This window comes from Oncorhynchus tshawytscha, linkage group LG18 (genome assembly GCF_018296145.1).
Source record: "Oncorhynchus tshawytscha isolate Ot180627B linkage group LG18, Otsh_v2.0, whole genome shotgun sequence".
NCBI lineage: Eukaryota > Metazoa > Chordata > Actinopteri > Salmoniformes > Salmonidae > Oncorhynchus > Oncorhynchus tshawytscha.
Genome location: NC_056446.1, coordinates 32735783 through 32755441, shown reverse-complemented (window position 1 = coordinate 32755441; position 19659 = coordinate 32735783). Strand labels below are relative to the sequence as shown.

The following is a 19659-nucleotide window of genomic DNA, read 5'->3' as shown; positions in this document are numbered from 1 at the left end:
TTCAAAACATCCTGTGGTGAGCCCAAAGAAAGGAAATGCGTCATGTTACCAAACCAAGGATAAAGCCGCCCCTAAATGACAGCATTGGCGACATCGTGTGGAAGCTGTAGGTGTTTACAGGGGATTGCCATGTATTTTCTTCAGCCTTAGACAATACATTGACTGGCGGATGGATATTATTTTTGTGTTTTTGGTGACCAGTTTTTCGAAGGATTTTGACTCCTAAACACGTTCTGTTATAGCCACAGACACGATTTAACCAGTTTTAGAGACTTCAGAGTGTTTTCTATACACACACACTTATCATATGCATATACTATATTCCTGGCATGAGTAGCAGGATGCTGAAATGTTGTGCGATTTTTAACAAAAAGCTGCGAAAATTTGCAGCCTTTGAATTTACTGTGTCATCAAGCAGGTCAGCTTCCATATAAGGTAAAGAAACAAGCAAAAGGCTTTGTTCGATCACATACAAATACCAAATCTAGTTAGCTGGTTAGTGGTTACAAATCTTTGCCAAAAGACAGAACCCCTGACTGAACCTAAATAAACGGTGTTGCCGTGTTCTGCATTACCATCGAATAGCCCCTGCGATATGCAACTTTTCAGGGAAGTTAGGAACCAATATACACAGGCAGTTAAGAAAGCAAAGGCTAGCTTTTTCAAACAGAAATTTGCATCCTGTAGTACAAACTCCAAAAAGTTCTGGGACACTGTAAATTCCATTGAGAATAAGAGCACCTCCTCCCAGCTGCCCACTGCACTGAGGCTAGGAAACACTGTCACCACTGATAAATCTGTGATAATTGAGAATTTCAATAAGCATTTTTCTACGGCTGGCCATGCTTTCCACCTGGCTATCCCTACCCCAGTCAGCAGCTCTGCACTCCCCACAGCAACTTGCCCAAGCCTCCCCCATTTCTCCTTCACCCAAATCCAGATAGCTGATGTTCTGAAAGAGCTGCAAAACCTGGACCCCTACAAATCAGCTGGGCTAGACAATCTGGACCTTCTCCATCTAAAATTATCTGCAGAAATTGTTGCAACCCCTATTACCAGCCTGTTCAACCTCTCTTTCATATCGTTTGAGATCCCTAAAGATTGCCGCGGTCATCCCCCTCTTCAAAGGGGGTGACACTCTAGACCCAAACTGTTACAAACCTATATCTATCCTACCCTGCCATTCTAAAGTCTTCGAAAGCCAAGTTAACAAACAGAATACCGACCATTTCGAATCCCACCATACCTTCTCCGCTATGCGATCTGGTTTCCGAGCTGGTCATCTGTGCACCTCAGCACGCTCAAGATCCTAAACGATATCATAGCCGCCATCGATAAAATACAATACTGTGCAGCCGTATTCATCGACCTGGCCAAGGCTTTCGACGGTCAATCCCCACATTCTTTATTAGCAGACTGAACAGCCTTGGTTTCTCAAATGACTGCTTCGCCTGGTTCACCAACTACTTCTCAGATAGAGTACAGTGTGTCAAATTGGAGGGCCTTTTGTCTGGACCTCTGGCAGTCTCTATGGGGGTGCCACAGGGTTCAATTCTCGGGCCAACTCTTTTCTCTGTATACATCAATGATGTCGCTCTTGCTGCTGGTGATTCTCTGATCCACCTCTACGCAGACGACACCGTTCTGTATTCTTCTGGCCCTTCTTTGGACACTGTGTTAACTAACCTCCAGACGAGCTTCAATGCCATACAACTCGCCTTCCGTGGCCTCCAACTGCTCTTAAATGCAAGTAAAACTAAATGCATGCTGTTCAACCGATCGCTGCCCGCACCCGCCCGCCCGTTTAGCATCACTACTCTGGACGGTTCTGACTTAGAATATGTGGACAACAACAAATACCTAGGTGTCTGATTAGACTGTAAACTCTCCTTCCAGACTGACATTAAGCATCTCCAATCCAATATTAAATCTAGAATCGGCTTCCTATTTCGCAACAAATCATCCTTCACTCATGCTGCCAAACATACCCTCGTAAAACTAACTATCCTACCGATCCTTGACTTTGGCGATGTCATTTACAAAATAGCTTCCAACACTCTACTCAGCAAATTGGATGTAGTCTATCACAGTGCCATCCATTTTGTCACCAAAGCCCCATATACAGTGGGGCAAAAAAGTATTTAGTCAGCCACCAATTGTGCAAGTTCTCCCACTTAAAAAGATGAGAGAGGCCTGCAATTTTCATCATAGGTACACTTCAACTATGACAGACAAAATTTGAAAAAAAATTCAGAAAATCACATTGTAGGATTTTTTATTAATTAATTTGCAAATTATGGTGGAAAATAAGTATTTGGTCACCTAAAAACAAGCAAGATTTCTGGCTCTCACAGACCTGTAACTTGTTCTTTAAGAGGCTCCTCTGTCCTCCACTCGTTACCTGTATTAATGGAACCTGTTTGAACTTGTTATCAGTATAAAAGACACCTGTCCACAACCTCAAACAGTCACACTCCAAACTCCACTATGGCCAAGACCAAAGAGCTGTCAAAGGACACCAGAAACAAAATTGTAGACCTGCACCAGGCTGGGAAGATTGAATCTGCAATAGGTAAGCAGCTTGGTTTGAAGAAATCAACTCTGGGAGCAATTGTTAGGAAATGGAAGACATACAACACCACTGCTAATCTCCCTCGATCTGGGGCTCCACGCAAGATCTCACCCCGTGGGATCAAAATGATCACAAGAACGGTGAGCAAAAATCCCAGAACCACACAGGGGGACCTAGTGAATGACCTGCAGAGAGCTGGGACCAAAGTAACAAAGCCTACCATCAGTAACACACTACGCCTCCAGGGACTCAAATCCTGCAGTGCCAGACGTGTCCCCCTGCTTAAGCCAGTACATGTCCAGGCCCGTCTGAAGTTTGCTAGAGAGCATTTGGATGATCCAGAAGAAGATTGGGAGAATGTCATATGGTCAGATGAAGCCAAAATATAACGTTTTGGTAAAAACTCAACTCGTCGTGTTTGGAGGACAAAGAATACTGAGTTGCATCCAAAGAACACCATACTTACTGTGAAGCATGGGTGTGGAAACATCATGCTTTGGGGCTGTTTTTCTGCAAAGGGACCAGGACGACTGATCAGTGTAAAGGAAAGAATGAATGGGGCCATGTATCGTGAGATTTTGAGTGAAAACCTCCTTTCATCAGCATGGGCATTGAAGATGAAACGTGGCTGGGTCTTTCAGCATGACAATGATCCCAAACACACGGCCTGGGCAACGAAGGAGTGGCTTCGTAAGAAGCATTTCAAGGTCCTGGAGTGGCCTAGCCAGTCTCCAGATCTCAACCACATAGAAAATCTGTGGAGGGAGTTGAAAGTCTGTGTTGCCCAGCAACAGCCCCAAAACATCACTGCTCTAGAGGAGATCTGCATGGAGGAATGGGCCAAAATACCAGCAACAGTGTGTGAAAACCTTGTGAAGACTTGCAGAAAATGTTTGACCTCTGTCATTGCCAACAAAGGGTAAATAAAGTATTGAGAAACTTTTGTTATTGACCAAATACTCATTTTCCACCATAATTTGCAAAAAAATTCATAAAATCCTACAATGTGATTTTCTGGATTTTTTCCCCCCTCATTTTGTCTGTCATAGTTGAAGTGTACCTATGATGAAAATTACAGGCCTCTCATCTTTTTAAGTGGGAGAACTTGCACAATTGGTGGCTGACTAAATATTTTTTTGCCCCACTGTATATAGACTTTTCTATTGTGCTATTGACTGTACGTTTGTTTATCCCATGTGTAACTCTGTGTTGTTTGTGTCGCATTGCTTTGCTTTATCTTGGCCAGGTCGCAGTGGTAAAATAGAACTTGTTCTCAACTGGCCAGCTGGTTAAATATAGGTGAAATAAAAAATAAAATAAATAAATAGTTTGTACTGTAAAGTAGTAAACCACGACCCCGGCTGGTGAGTAGGAGATAGTTCTCTCTGCGTAGTAGTTTTCAGTTTTCTGAAGAAAATGGCGGAAAGCGAGCTCAACGTTGACAGCATCATCTCCCGATTGCTTGAAGGTATGATATATCATGTTATTTTGCAATTAACCCTGCGGTTATATGGTGGAGACGTTACACGTGTAAGTACTATGATTTCATGTTATTTTCAGGTGTCAAAACACGAATGTAACCTCATATTTGGCATTGGCCAGTTGAGTTTGCGAGATAGCTAGCTAACGTTAGCGCGTCAGAGGAAGGTGGTTCAACAAAGTACAGTGTCAGTGGCTAGCATTAGCTATCTACCCTATCTAGTTTGAGCTAGCTACAATTTTAACAGCAACTAGCTAGCTAGCCACCCTAGCTAACTGACTAGACATGTCGAAGAGAAAACACTTATTTTCAAAATGATATGTTTGATTTGTGTTGCACTGTCATGCAAGCCATTGACAACGTTAACTAGCTAGCCAACTAAGTTAGCCAACTAGTTAAATAGATGTTGACCATTTAGCTCAAATTAGTTAGTTATGTTTTTTGCCTAGCACAGAACAGGGATGTTGCTGTTTTTTTGTATACATTTTAGTGGCTAGCTACCGACTAACTCGCTAACGTGAGTTTTTACACCTTGATGAGAGAGGGGATTTTGCGAGCAGACCTCTTGGTTTGCCAGCGGAAACACACCCCCCCCCAGTCCGTGTTGAGTGCAAGCTAACTAATAACGTTACATTAACATTTGTTTTCAATACACGCCTAGGGGCTATTCGGTTGTTGGTGAAGTAGCTAAGAATGTCTGTAGTCGGTATGTATAGCAAGTACACAAACATCTAGTATCCGTCAACTCAAACAGTCTAACATTCATTTTAACTGCCCTCTTGTTGGCTATTCAGTTTCGCATCAGTAGTCTCTTTAACTCTACAGTAACCGCTCTCAATGTTTGATATGTACCCGAGCGTTTTATTTCTGGGCAGAACTCACCTATGGAAAATTTTCAAGATGATCATTTCCCTAACGTTAGAAGCCTTCATAGTCTTGGTTTCTTTTCTCATAATTAATTCATTTTGAAACAATCAAGGTGATGTTAAGGTGTGACAATGAAATGATGGCGCATTTCCATACAGGATTTACCCTGGTGTTTAACCCAAAAGGCTCAGGCATTTCTGTTTCCATCTACATGGGCCCGGAACCCATGGTTGGTGTGGACCTTGCTCTAACTTGGGGCCAAAGCCAGTCCACTGGTACTGTTCAGCTGGTATTTACATAATGGCTGTGACCTTTAAAACCTCACAAAGCAACTCACAAATTTGCATCATGTAGCACAAACTCCAAAACGTTCTGCGACACTAAAGTCTATAGAGAATAAGAGCACCTCCTCCCAGCTGCCCACTGCACTGAGGCTAGGAAACACTGTCACCACTGATAAATCCACTATAATTGAGAATTTCAAAAAGCATTTTTCTACTTCTGGCCATGCTTTCCACCTGGCTACCCCTACCCCGGTCAATAGCCCTGCACCCCCCACAGCAACATCCCCAAGCCTCCCCATTTCTCCTTCACCCAAATCCACATAGCTGATGTTTTGAAAGAGCTCAAATCTGGACCCCTACAAATCAGCCGGGCTAGACCATCTGGACCCTCTCTGTTTTTAAAATGATCTGCCGAAATTGTTGCAACCCCTATTACTAGCCTGTTCAACATCTCTTTCGTATCGTCTGAGATCCCCAAAGATTGGAAAGCTGCCACGGTCATCCACCTTTTCAAAGGGGGTGACACTCGAGACCCAAACTGCTACAGACCTATTTCTATCCTGTCCTGCCTTTCTAAGATCTTCGAAAGCCAAGTCAACAAACACATCACCAACCATTTCGAATTCCACGTATCTTCTCTGCAATCTGCTTTCCGAGCTGGCCATGGGTGCACCTCAGCCACGCTCAAGGTCTTAAACGATATCATAACCGCCATCGATAAGAGACAATACTGTGCAGCTGTATTCATCAACCTGGCAAAGGCTTTCGACTCTGTCAATCACCACATTCTTATTGGCAGACTCGACAGCCTTGGTTTCTCAAATGACTGCCTCGCCTGGTTCACCAACTACTTCTCAGATAGAGTTCAGTGTGTCAAATCGGAGGGCCTGTTGTCCGGACCTCTGGCAGTCTATAGGGGTGCCACAGTGTTCAATTCTCGGGCCGACTCTTTTCTCTGTATACATCAATGATTTTGCGCTTGCTGCTGGTGATTCTCTGATCCACCTCTATGCAGACGACACCATTCTGTATACTTCTGGCCCTTCTTTAGACACTGTGTTAACCAACCTCCAGACGAGCTTCAATGTCATACAACTCTCCTTCAGTGGACTCCAACTGCTCTTAAATTAAAGTAAAACTAAATGCATGCTCTTCGCTGCCCGCACCTGCACGCCCGTCCAGTGTCACTACTCTGGACGGTTCTGACTTCGAATATGTGAACAACTACAAATACCTAGGTGTCTGGTTAGACTGTAAACTCTCCTTCCAGACTTAAATTAAGCATCTCCAATCCAAAATTAAATATAGAATCTGCTTCCTATTTCGCAACAAATCATTCTTCACTCATGCTGCCAAACATACCCTCGTCAAACTGACTATCCTTCCGATACATTAATTTGGCGATGTCATTTACAGAATATCCTCCAACACTCTACTCAGCAGATTGGATGCAGTCTAGGCTGTGATTTGATGATAAATCAACAGCCACCACATTGATTATATGAAACGCAGGACAAGCTAGTTAACTACACATGGTTGATGATATTACTAGTTTAACTAGTGATTATGTGAAGATTGTTTTTTATAAGAGAAGTTTAATGCTAGCAACCTACTGTGGCTCCTTGCTGCACTCGCGTAACAGGTGGTCAGCCTGCCACGCAGTTTCCTTGTGGATTGCAATGTAATCGGTGTCCAAAAATGCAGATTACCGATTGTTATGAAAACTTGAAATCGGCCATAATTAATCAGCCATGCCGATTAATCAGTCATCCTCTGGTTGGCATCATCAACCTCTAGTTTGCGTCAGTCAACCTCTCCTGGCATCCGCTAAACCCAGATTTGGCCAATGGACTACCAGATGGTGAAGCGTGATTAATCACTACAGAGAATGTGTTTCCAGATTCCAATGTTGTCAAGCGTTACACCACTCCAGCCAATGTTTTGCATTGTGATCTTAGGCTTGTGTGCGGCTGCTCGGCCATGGAAACTCATTTTATGAAACTCCCGACTAACAGTTGTTGTGCTGATGTTGCTTGGAACACAATAGGGAGTGTTGCAACCAAGGACAAACTATTTTTACGCACTATGTGCTTCAGCTCTCGGCAGTCCCGTTCTGTGAGCTTGTGTGGCCTACCAGTTAGTGGCTGATCCGTTGTTGCTCCAAGAGGTTTCCAATTCACAGTAACATAACTTACGGTTGACCAGTGCTGAACTGACTTGTTAGAAAGGTGGCATCCAATGACAGAGCCACATTGAAAGTCACTGAGCTCTTCAGTACTGGCCATTCTACTGCCAATGTTTGTCTATGGAAATTGCATGGCTGTGTGCTGGATGTTATACCTGTCAACGAGTGTGGCTAAAATGGCTGAATCCACTAATTTGAAAGGGTGTCCATATACTACACGGACAAAAGTATATCTGTCACTCCAATAGCCCAGCACATTTTACACTGAACAGAAATGTGAAGGCAACATGTAGTGTTGGTCCCATGTTTCATTAGAAAAGTTGATTTCTCTCACATTTTGTGCACAAATTAGTTTACATCCCTGTTAATGAGCATTTCACCTTTGCCAAGATAATCCATCCACCTGACAGGTGTGGCATATCAAGAAGCTAATTAAACAGCATGATCATTGCACAGGTGCAACTTGTGCTGGAAACAATAAAAGACCACTCTAAAATGTGCAGTTTTGTCACACAACACAATGCCAAACACAATGCCACAGATGTCTCAAGTTATGAGAGTGTGTCCAATTGGCATGCTGACTGCAGGAATGTCCACCAGAGCTGTTGCCAGATAATTGAATGCTCATTTCTCTACCATAAGCTGCCTCAACTTCGTTTTAGAGATGGGTTGTCCTGGCTCCCAAGTGGGTGGGCCTATTTCCTTATATGAACTGTAACTCAGTGAAACCGTTAAAATTGTTGCATTTTAACAATTTTGTTCAGTCTGAATATGCTATTGGAACTGACCCTGAATATAGATTTTTACTTTCTTGTGTTATTTTTATTTCTTGTGTTTTTGTCCTGTTGTTATTTTGTAGTACTACATTGACATTGATTACTGCATTTTTGGATTTACAGGCATTTCACTGTACTTGTGCACGTGACTTTAACTTGAAACTTACAAAAAATACAGTCAACCTCATCTGTATTTATTAGCCAAAATAATACACACTATGAATGAATAAAAAGCATTTTACCATCAAATTATACATAACACGCTTTCAAGACAATTTATCCCCACTTGGAACACTGCACACAGCAGCAGTGACAATTACTTGCTGTCTCTCTCTCTCACTCCTTTCATGTTGCCAGCACATTGCTGAACCCGAAATGGCAAGCCTTAAAAAAAAAAAAAAAAAATCCCAACTCAATGTCATCCACGTCCTAGCCGGGAGGTTTACTCGGTGACTCCCTAAAAACCATTAGCCAATCGATTACTGTTAATGAAAGTCAAATGGCTGTGACCTGCAATCATCTGTCATTTGTGAATTCGAGCAGAAGGCCTTTTCTAAATGTCCATTAGATATGCGGTAGTTGTCATCCTATTAGAAATCGGTTAGGACCTTGGAAGTTGTTTTTTGTTTCAACAGTGTTATTATTATTATTGGTCAAAGTGTAAATTTATGCCATCTGAATGAAATTACATTGAAATTTGAGGGTTTTGCAACGATATCAAAAGGATTTGGTCCAACTTTTGTTTCTTCTTTTAGGACTTACACGGTGGTTTCATATTCTGCACTGATTTGAAGACCATAAAAAAAGAGTGTGAAACAAAGTCGGCATGATTACAATGGAGAGCAGGGTCATGACTCATGGTTGTGATTGATCGCCCTATCTTTTTGTCAAGTGCGAGGATGCCGTCCAGGGAAGATAGTCCAGATGACGGAGGCGGAGGTGCGGGGGTTGTGCATCAAGTCCCGGGAGATCTTCCTCAGCCAGCCCATCCTACTGGAGCTGGAGGCGCCGCTCAAAATTTGTGGTCAGTACAATTACTTCTCCCGCTTGCGCTATCTTTACTCTGGAGCACTCTCTGTCTCTCGGTCTCTCTCGCTCTGTGTATCTTAGAGCACAAATAGCATATGAGAAATGAGTCATACCAGGGTTAGAAAAATATAAAAAGCTGACAGGCCTAAGGTGAGTGACTTTACATGGCCAAGAAAGATGTCCAGAAGCCTACCTAAATCAAATGACATTTTATTTGTCATGTGCCGAATATAGCAGGTGTAGACTTCACCGTGAAATGCTTACTTACTAGCTCTTTCCCAATGATAGTTAAAAATAAGGAAATTAAAACTCATGGAATAAAATACAGAATTATGAAGCTATAAACAGGTACTCATACCTGTCCTCAAATCTTCAGGTAAATAAAACCACAGATGCCTATAAATACGCTGGTGTCCTGGCACTATCCATACCATTCTATACATTTTTATGGTCCTGGCACTATCCTTACCACACACAATTGTCTTTAAGCCAACATGTCAGAGAGAAAGGAGAGGATAGGATAACACATTGGAGAGACAAAGGCCTAGCTCAGTAAGTAGAGCAGGAGGATATAAATGCTGTCTCCCTCGAGTGTCTGCGGCTCTGCCGGATGGGGCCATCTCCCTTCCAGCAAGGACACAATCTGGCTCAAGTCTAGTCACTCACTCTCTTCTCCACTCCTTCCAGGTGTCCAGGGTGCACTTTAAAAAAGAAAGGCAATGTCAATCTCAATGTGACTTCCCTGGTAAAATAAAGGGCACATCAAATAATGGTCGTCTCCCAACCCCTCTGCTCTCTCTAGGTGATATCCATGGCCAGTACACAGACCTGCTGCGGCTCTTTGAGTACGGGGGCTTCCCCCCGGAGGCTAACTACCTGTTCCTGGGGGATTATGTGGACCGAGGCAAGCAGTCCCTGGAAACCATCTGCCTACTGCTGGCCTACAAGATCAAATACCCTGAGAACTTCTTCCTGCTCAGAGGAAACCACGAATGTGCCTCCATCAACCGCATCTACGGTTTCTATGACGAGTGTAAGACCGGAAGCAGTGTCACACACACACATGCCGAATCAGTCATCTTTCTCCGTGAGGATGGAGGATCCATAATAGTATTGCTTTTGTGATCTTTACTAATTCTTAGCATAATTCCATGTCCTTTCTATGTTGTGTTCCTCAGGCAAACGCAGATTCAACATAAAGCTGTGGAAGACCTTCACAGATTGCTTCAACTGTTTGCCCATTGCCGCTATAATCGATGAGAAGATCTTCTGCTGCCATGGAGGTAGTATGCATGGGGGCTTTTCTATCAATTCAATCCCTATTATTTAAAAAAAATATTATTCATTAAACAATCATCCCTTTTCCTCAGGTCTCTCTCCTGATCTGCAGTCCATGGAGCAAATCCGACGCATCATGAGGCCCACTGATGTCCCTGACACAGGTGTGTTAACTTGTGTGTCGGGGGAGTTACATGTTTTGTGATATATTTGTGACTGGCTCTGACTGTGCTGACCGCGCCTTCTCTGTGCTAGGCCTGCTGTGTGACCTGCTGTGGTCAGATCCAGACAAAGACGTGCAGGGCTGGGGGGAAAACGACCGGGGCGTTTCCTTCACCTTTGGGGCTGACGTGGTCAGCAAGTTCCTCAACCGCCACGACCTGGACCTCATCTGCAGAGCCCACCAGGTAGAGCCTTTATACTGACCCAATGTAGGAGATACTGAGTAGGGCTGTGACGATACCAGTATTGCAACAGGAAGAAGACCTTTAAAACCTGCTGTATGTAAAACATTGTGTGCTGAAACTTGGAAAATAAATGTGACTCTGGATGATAGGGCTGCACGATTTAATCAAATTAAAATCGTAAGTGCGATATGGACATGCACTATCCATATTGCAAGAGGCTGCGATTTTTCTCTTTTCTTTGAAACTTCATTAATACAACAAACACACTATGGTACCTCCTCCAATGAGATGCGCATTCACACTCTACATGCACAAAGGATGCTGACCAATCACAAGCGGGCTCTCTCACTCTGCATGGCGTGCACATGCAGGCGAATCACAAGCATCCCTGTTTCAGGCGCGCAGTTAGATGGTGATGAGAAGAGAAAGGGCTTCACCAAAGACCGTACAGTAGGATGTTTAGAAACTCTGTGGCTTGACCTCAGTGTGTTGGAAAAATGAGTCCTGCTAGTGCTATAGAACGTTGATTTGGTGCCAAAGAGCACATCTTCAGTGATTTGGCAGTATTTTAGCGACAGGCAAACCAATGTCAACCAAGTGCTGTGCAAAAAGTGCCTCAGAGTTGTGGTGACAGCAAGAGGCAACATGACAAATAGTTCATATAAGGAAATCAGTCAATTGAAATAAATTCATTAGGCCCTAATCTATGGACTTCACATGACTGGGCAGTAGCGCAGCCATGGTTGAGCCTGGAGCCAGGCCGACCCACTGGGGAGCCAGGCCCAGCCAGTCAGAATGAGTTTTTTTTTGCCACAAAAGGGTTTTATTACAGACATGTGGAGGTCCTGGGCTGACATGGTTACATGTGGTCTGCGGTTGTGAGGTTGGTTGGATGTACTGCCAAATTCTCTAAAACGATGTTGTACATTGCTTATGGTAGAGAAATTAACAGCAACAGCTCTGATGGACATTCCTGCAGTCAGCATCCCAATTGCAATATCCCTCAACTTGAGACATCTGTGGCATTGTGTTGTGACAACTGCACATTTTAGTGGCCTTTAATTGTCCCCAGCACAAGGTGCACCTGTGCAATGTTCATGCTGTTTAATCAGCTTCTTGATATGCCACACCTGTCAAGTGAATAGATTTATCTTGACAAAGGATAAAATGATCATTAACAGTGATGTAAACACATTTGTGCACAACATGTTATTACCTTTAAGCTTTTTGTGCTTATGGAACAGTTCTGGGCTCATATTTCAGCTCATGAAACATGGGACTAGCACTTTACATGTTGCGTTTATATTTTTGTTCAGGGTACATAATTACTCAATCATAAGCCTCTTATTCTATCTGCAGCCTATGGCTGCCTGAATAAATAACTAACTTAGCTTATTTAAATATATATATATTACACACACGCACTTACTTTTGTGTGTATATAGATGCATACAAAAGTATGCGGATTCAGGCTATTTCAGCCACACCTGCTGCTGACAGATGTATAAAATTCAGCACACAGCCATGCAATCGCCATAGACAAACATTGGCAGTAGAATGGCCTTACTGAAGAGCTCAGTGAGTTTCAACTTGGCACCGTCATAGGTCAGTCAGTTCTAGAGCTGCCCCGGTCAACTGTAAGCAATGTTATTGTGAAGTAGAAACATCTAGGAGCAACAACAGCTCAGCCGCAAAATGGTAGGCCCCACAAGCTCACAGTTTCAACGCTCATGGTTGCAACGCTCACTACCGAGTAGGGTTGCACGTTTTGGGGAATATATGTGAATTAATGAAAATATGCAAATGAATATTAATACCATTTAAATGTAGTTGTTTTTTGCATTGGATATATTTACCATATCATATGTAAACGTAAAACCTTATCATAAGTAGACGACATTGCAAATGATTAAATCCTTCCATTAGAAAAATAAATAAATAATAATCTCCAGCTTCAAGTGATTTTTGCAGTTCGTTCCAGTCAGTGGCAGCAGAGAACTGGAAGGAAAGGCGACCAAAGGAGGAATTGGCTTTGGGGGTGACCAGTGATATATACCTGCTGGAGCGTGTGCTACGTGTGGGTGCTGCTATGGTGACCAGCGAGCTGAGATAAGGCGGTGCTTTACCTAGCAGAGACTTGTAGATGACCTGTAGCCAGTGGTTTTGGTGACGAGTATGAAGCGAGGGCCAGAGTGTTGGAGGCTATTTTGTAAATGACATCGCCGAAGTTAAGGATCGGTAGGATGGTCAGTTTTAAGAGGGTATGTTTGGCAGCATGAGTGAAGGATGCTTTGTTGCGAAATAGGAAGCCAATTCTAGATTAAATTTTTGATTGGAGATGCTTAATGTGAGTCTGGAAGGAGAGTTTACAGTCTAGCCAAACATCCTAGGTATTTGTAGTTATCCACATATTCTAAGTCGGAGCTGTCCAAAGTAGTGATGCTGGATGGGCGGGCAGGTGCGGGCAATGATCGGTTGAATAGCATGCATTTAGTTTTACTTGCATTTAATCAAAACTTACCAGAAAGCATGTACAGTCGTGGCCAAAGGTTTTGAGAATGACACAAATATTAATTTCCACAAAGTTTGCTGCTTTAGTGTCTTTAAATATTTGATGCAAAGAGGCAATATTTTCAGTGTTGACCCATCTTTTTCAAGACCTCTGCAATCTGCCCTGGCATGCTATCAATTAACTTCTGGGCCACATCCTGACTGATGGCAGCCCATGCTTGCATAATCAATGCTTGGACTTTGTCAGAATTTGTGGGGTTTTGTTTGTCCACCCGCCTCTTGAGGATTGACCACAAGTTCTCAATGGGATTAAGGTCTGGGGAGTTTCCTTGCCATGGACCCAAAATATCGAAGTTTTGTTCCCCAAGCCACTTGGTATCACTTTTGCCTTATGGCAAGGTGCTCCATCATGCTGGAAAAAAGGCATTGTTCATCACCAAACTTTTCCTGGATGGTTGGGAGAAGTTTCTCTCGGAGGATGTGTTGGTACCATTCTTTATTCATGGCTGTGTTTTTAGGCAAAATTGTGAGTGAGCCCACTCCCTTGGCTGAGAAGCAACCCCACACATGAATGGTCTCAGGATGCTTTACTGTTGGCATGACACAGGACTGATGGTAGCGCTCACCTTGTTTTCTCCGGACAAGCTTTTTTCTGGATGCCCCAAACAATCGGAAAGGGATTCATCAGAGAAAACGACTTCACCCCAGTCCTCAGCAGTCCAATCCCTGTACCTTTTGCAGAATATTAGTCTGTCCCTGATTTTTTTTTTTTACCTGGAGAGAAGTGGCTTCTTTGCTGCCCCTCTTGGCACCAGGCCATCCTCCAAGTCTTTGCCTCAATGTGCGTGCAGATGCACTCACACCTGCCTGCTGCCATTCCTGAGCAAGCTCTGTAATGGTGGTGCCCCAATCCTGCAGCTGAATCAACTTTGGGATACGGTCCTGACGCTTGCTGTAGTTTCTTGGGCGCCCTGAAGCCTTCTTCATAACAATTGAACCGCTCTCCTTGAAGTTCTTGATGATCCTATAACTGGTTGATTTAGGTGCAATCTTACTGGCAGAGATATCCTTGCTTGTGAAGCCCTTTTTGTGCAAAGCAATGATGACTGCACATTTCCATGGTTGACAGAGGAAGAACAATGATTCCAAGCACCACCCTCTTTTGAAGCTTCCAGTCTGTTATTCGAACTCAATCAGCATGACAGCGTGTTCTCCAGCCTTGTCCTCGTTAACAAGAGAATCACTGACATGTCAGCTGGTCTTTTTGTGGCAGGGCTGAAATGCAGTGGAAATGTTTTTTGGGGATTCAGTTCATTTGCATGGCAAAGAGGGACTTTGCAATTAATTGCAATTCATCTGATCACTCTTCATAACATTCTGGAGTATATGCAAATTGCCAACCATTCAAACTGAGGCAGCAAACTTTGTGAAAATTAATATTTGTTTTTCTCTAAACTTTTGGCCACGACTGTACTCTTTGGCTCAGTGTAGTAGTGTGTGCTCAGTAGCATCTCATTAGTGTGCAAGGTCTTGAATCAGCTGTATGTGTGATGGACGAATGCACTGCACATGTGATGGACGAATGCACTATGCATGCAAAGGGTTGCAATTCCATTGAATTGGGGTTAGTTTAACCAAAATATGCCACAAGACCTAGAATTTCCTTATGTGTATCCCACAAAAAAGGTTCACTGTTAAGTTATAACGTTTGATGATTTTAAACTAAATTCCCCAAATTCCCGGGCTTAACTTCCCATGGAAAATATCCGGAAAAATTCCTGAAATTTACCGGAAAGTTTCCGACCCTTTGCAACCCTAACTACCGAGTTGCTTCCAGAGGCAGTTTGGAACGTCAGCACAATAACTGATTGTCGGGAGCTTCACGAAGTGGGTTTACATGGTCGAGCAGCTGCACACAAGTTTTTAAGATCACCATGCACAATGTCAAGCGTTGCCTGGAGTGGTGTAAAGCTCACTGCCATTGGACTCTGGAGCAGTGATGAATTCATCATCTGGCAGTCCGATGGACAAATCTCAGTTTGTCGGGAGAATGCTACCTGCCCGAATGCATAGTGCAAAGTTTGATCTGGGATTGTTTGTCATGGTTCGGGCTAGAACCCATACTTCCAATTAAGGCAATTCTTAACGCTAAAGCATACAATGACATTCTAGATGATTCTGTGCTTCCAACTATGTGGCAACAGTTTGGGAAAGGCCCTTTCCTGTTTCAGCATGACAATGCCCCCGTGCACAAAACATGGTCCATACAGAAATGAGTTGAGATCGGTGTGGAAGAACTTCACTGGCCTGTACAGAGCCCTGACCTCAACTCCATCGACACCTTTGGGATGAATTGGACCGCCTACTGCAAGCCAGGCCTAATTGCCCAACATCAGTGCCTGACATCACTAATGCTCTTGTGGCTGAATGAAAGCAAGTTCTAACATCTAGTGGAAAGCCTTCCCAGTAGAGTGGAGGCTGTTATAGCAGCAAAGGGGGGACCAACTCCATATTAATGCCCATGATTTTGGAATGAGATGTTTGACGAGCAGGTATCCACATACTTTTGGTAGTATAGAAAATAGGGGCTCAATGTTAGTCATGAATTAATAAGTGCTGCACTTATAGCACACTATTGGTCATGTTCATGTTTGTTAATATCTAGGTGAAATAATCCTGTCTCATATGTTCAACCATTTTTGGGGGATTTGGTTTTGTATTCAGTTAGCACAGAATGTATTCATATGATATAAATGTATAAGTGATCTTCTCTACCTGGACACTTGTTTTAACCATGTCTTATGAAATTAGCAAGTGTTTGAAAATCACAATTGCAATATCCGGTCCCAAAAATCATAATTTGTTATTTTGTTCAAATCGTGCAACCCTACTAGATGACAACATAATAATGATGTTTGTTTCCAACATTTGGGCTGTTTTCCTAAAAAAGTTGAATTTGATTTGTGTTTCTTTGCAACGATACTAACAAGTATCGATACTGTTATTGTCCCAGACCTAATACTGTGGGCTATTGGTTCGTTAGGATGTATGAGATCATGAGGGCTATTGGTTCATTAGCAGTGGTGGTAAAAGTAAAGCTACCTTAATAGAGAATGACTCTAAGTCACCCAGTACAATACTGAAGTCAGTCTAAAAGTATTTGGTTGTAAATATACTTTAACTATCAAAAGTGTAAATATTGTCTAATTCCTTATATTAAGCAAACCAGATGGCATAATTTCCTTCATTTACGGATAGCAAGGGTCACGCTCCAACACTGTCAGAATTTACAAACAAAGCATGTGTTTAGTGAGTCCGCCAGATCAGAGGCAGTAGGGATGTTCTCTAAGTGTGTGAATTCGACTTTTCTATTCCTGCTAATCATTCAAAATGTAAGGAGTACTTTTTGGATGTCAGGGAAAATGTATGGAGATTAAGTTAATAATTTTCTTTCGGAATGTAGACAAGTTGTAAAAAATACCCTAGACTAAAGTAGTACTTTTAAAGTATTTTTACGCCACTGTTCATTAGCCCTCAGTATCTCATGCATCCTATGTTCATTAGGATGAAACTCTAAAGGATATTTGTTAACTTAAAAGTGTTGTTCTGTACCTGAAGGTTGTTGAGGACGGCTATGAGTTCTTTGCCAAACGGCAGCTGGTGACGCTGTTCTCAGCTCCCAACTACTGCGGGGAGTTTGACAACGCTGGGGGCATGATGAGCGTGGATGAGTCCCTCATGTGTTCCTTTCAGGTGACAACACATGCGCACACACACACACTCACTCACTGGATGAGTCTCCCAGTGCTGTTAACACTAAGTATTAATACTTTCTCTCTCAGATTTTGAAGCCGTCAGAGAAAAAAGCTAAGTACCAGTATGGGGGAGTGAACACGGGACGCCCTGTAACCCCGCCTCGTACTGCCCAAGCCCCAAAGAAGAGGTGAGCGCCTGGCCCCCATCTCGCCTCCTTCTTGCACCATTTCCTCTATTGCCCCCTGCAACGTCCTGTCCCCTCCCTCCCATCTATGGGAAGCGCTCTAGCCCCCCCTGACCCCCACTCACCTATTTCATGTGTAAAATATTAAATCTTTGCTGTGAACGTATTTTTTTTTCTTTGCTTGTTTGTTGGTATTTTTATTAATAATATAAGTGACATGTGGTTTTTCAATGCTATGAAATGGGTTGCTAAGGTGCAGCAATACGATACACACCTTTTGTGGAAAGGGGCAATGCATTCTGAAGGGATGCTTTTCTGCCTTCAGGTAGAGAAAAAAGTTGAATAATGAGTGTGTGCGTGAGTGAGTTGAGTTGAGTTCTTTACCCCAGCCTTGACTCTTCAAGACCAATAACGTGAGATCCTCTCCACCCAGTCTCACAATTTACCCTGCTAATGTGTAACCTTCTCACAATATTACTAATAACATTGGCCGTTTTGGCTACAGTAACTGAGTGGAATGGTTTAGCCTCTTAATGAGTTTGGAGCAAGTCATTTTCACCCCGTTGGACTCAAATTTCTCTCTTTATGGAGACACTAATGAACTATTAACAACTTTGAAAGTACTTGTACAAATGCATATTATCAAAACCATACAAAATGACAGTATATACACACTGGGCATGTATTGTATACACATTATGTACATTTTAACTGTGTATACATGTTAACAACTAGTACAGTTAAGGTCATGTGTCCTCAACTCAAAGGGTTCACAACAAATGGGTGTTTAAAATGCCTGTTGGTTTTGAATCAATCTTGTCCACCACACCAGCCCTCTCCTCGTATCTACCGAACCTGCTTCAATTGCTGAAAACTGTTTATGGACATTGCTTTAACTGTGTGCCTGTATAGATGGTGGTGGCTTGGAAAGTTAAGGCAAGAGTCAAAGGCACCGGATTTCTATTGGTGTTGAATATTATTTTTCTCAAACACGGCCAGTTGGCCCCACTAGACGATTACAAGTTTAACTTTACACAAGCTGTTTTCAGCATTCTCCATTGCCCCTGCAGTTCTTGTAAACATGGCATATTACATCACACGGGGGTCAAGCACATGCTTACCAAGCTCGGGGTGAGGCCGAGATGGCACTTTGTAGCGGGATCACTTACTTAGACATTGCTGCCCCCTAGTGGTAGATCTTAGGACAGCCGAAAGAGGCTGACGATGTCAACGACCAGCAAGGCATCAGAACGTGAATAGTGAATACAGTATGTGTACCTTTTCAAGAGGAGATGATTTGAATATCTGGTTCAGAATTGTCATCCAACTAATGAGCTTACTAAGGAATATTCAAATAAAATGTTGGGTTTGAGGTTGGCTATATCGCACCCGTTGCCTTGTTCTGATCTATCAGTCTCTTGAAGTTGGAAACTCAGTGTTTTAAACAGTTTTGAGATTTGTAAAATTTTCGTTTCACTCTTTGAATGGAATAAATGGAACAGTGCCGTTGACCCTGCCTCTCGTGTCTGTCATTATTCTTTGGGCTACCTTAATAAAAATAAAAAAAACGCAGCTACTCAATGGGTGCAGTGTTGGAGGGCCTAGTGTTGTGCCACTGTCCATCAAAGGTAATAATTACATATCTGTCAACCAATTGTAAATGTAGATCAGCAGTTTTATCAAATCATTTGGATATGCGTTTCATATGTTTTGAAGGCACCCTTGGCCTACTATGTCTGTTTCATGATTATTGTGCCATTCATTTGGGTAATGAATCAGTCTGGGCTGTTTAGAAATTTTTGTACAAATGTGATTCTTTACCAGAAGTGTCAAACATGGCATGATTTTTCTAGCCTAAAAGTATCTATACAGTAACTTTTTTTTTTTACGCTTATGACCTCAGATGTAATGTCCCCTGTTTAGGGGACCTGCGTGGTTCTGGTACCAGGTTCCGACTGACATTTTCATTTATGTGGACGCCGTAGATCTAAATGGCTTGCATTGAGCAATAGCCCTGCTTCCCAAAGACACAGTGGTATATTTTCTGAGCCTGTGTAAAGTAGAATGTGAAATCTGAAACCACTTGGCGCTGGGATGTTCCTCCTACCATTAAATTCCCTCTTCTGACTGTTCAACTCCTGGCTGAACCTTAATTCACAGTAGCATGAGTGGTTATCACTATAGCAGATTGATTTATAGCCATTAAAATAATACTTTGAATTTAAACAAGTCAGACTGACAAGATTAAAGGTGTGTTCCAAACGCGTTAAGGAAGCCAAACTAGTGCTCAGACGTTCACAGCAATCAGGTCAGACACTTTAATCGAGACC

General features: G+C 42.7%; 1 protein-coding gene across 1 annotated transcript; it reads left to right on the top strand.

Moving 5' to 3' along the window:
• The first annotated feature begins 3884 nt into the window (after positions 1-3884).
• Positions 3885-18840, top strand: LOC112217890 (serine/threonine-protein phosphatase PP1-beta catalytic subunit). The gene is made up of 8 exons (XM_024378494.2): positions 3885-4040; positions 9057-9188; positions 9996-10226; positions 10372-10476; positions 10564-10635; positions 10727-10878; positions 17008-17142; positions 17232-18840. Exons 1-8 carry the CDS (start codon positions 3989-3991, stop codon positions 17334-17336), a joined length of 984 nt encoding a protein of 327 aa, XP_024234262.1. The 5' UTR covers positions 3885-3988; the 3' UTR covers positions 17337-18840.
• The last annotated feature ends 819 nt before the right edge of the window (positions 18841-19659 follow it).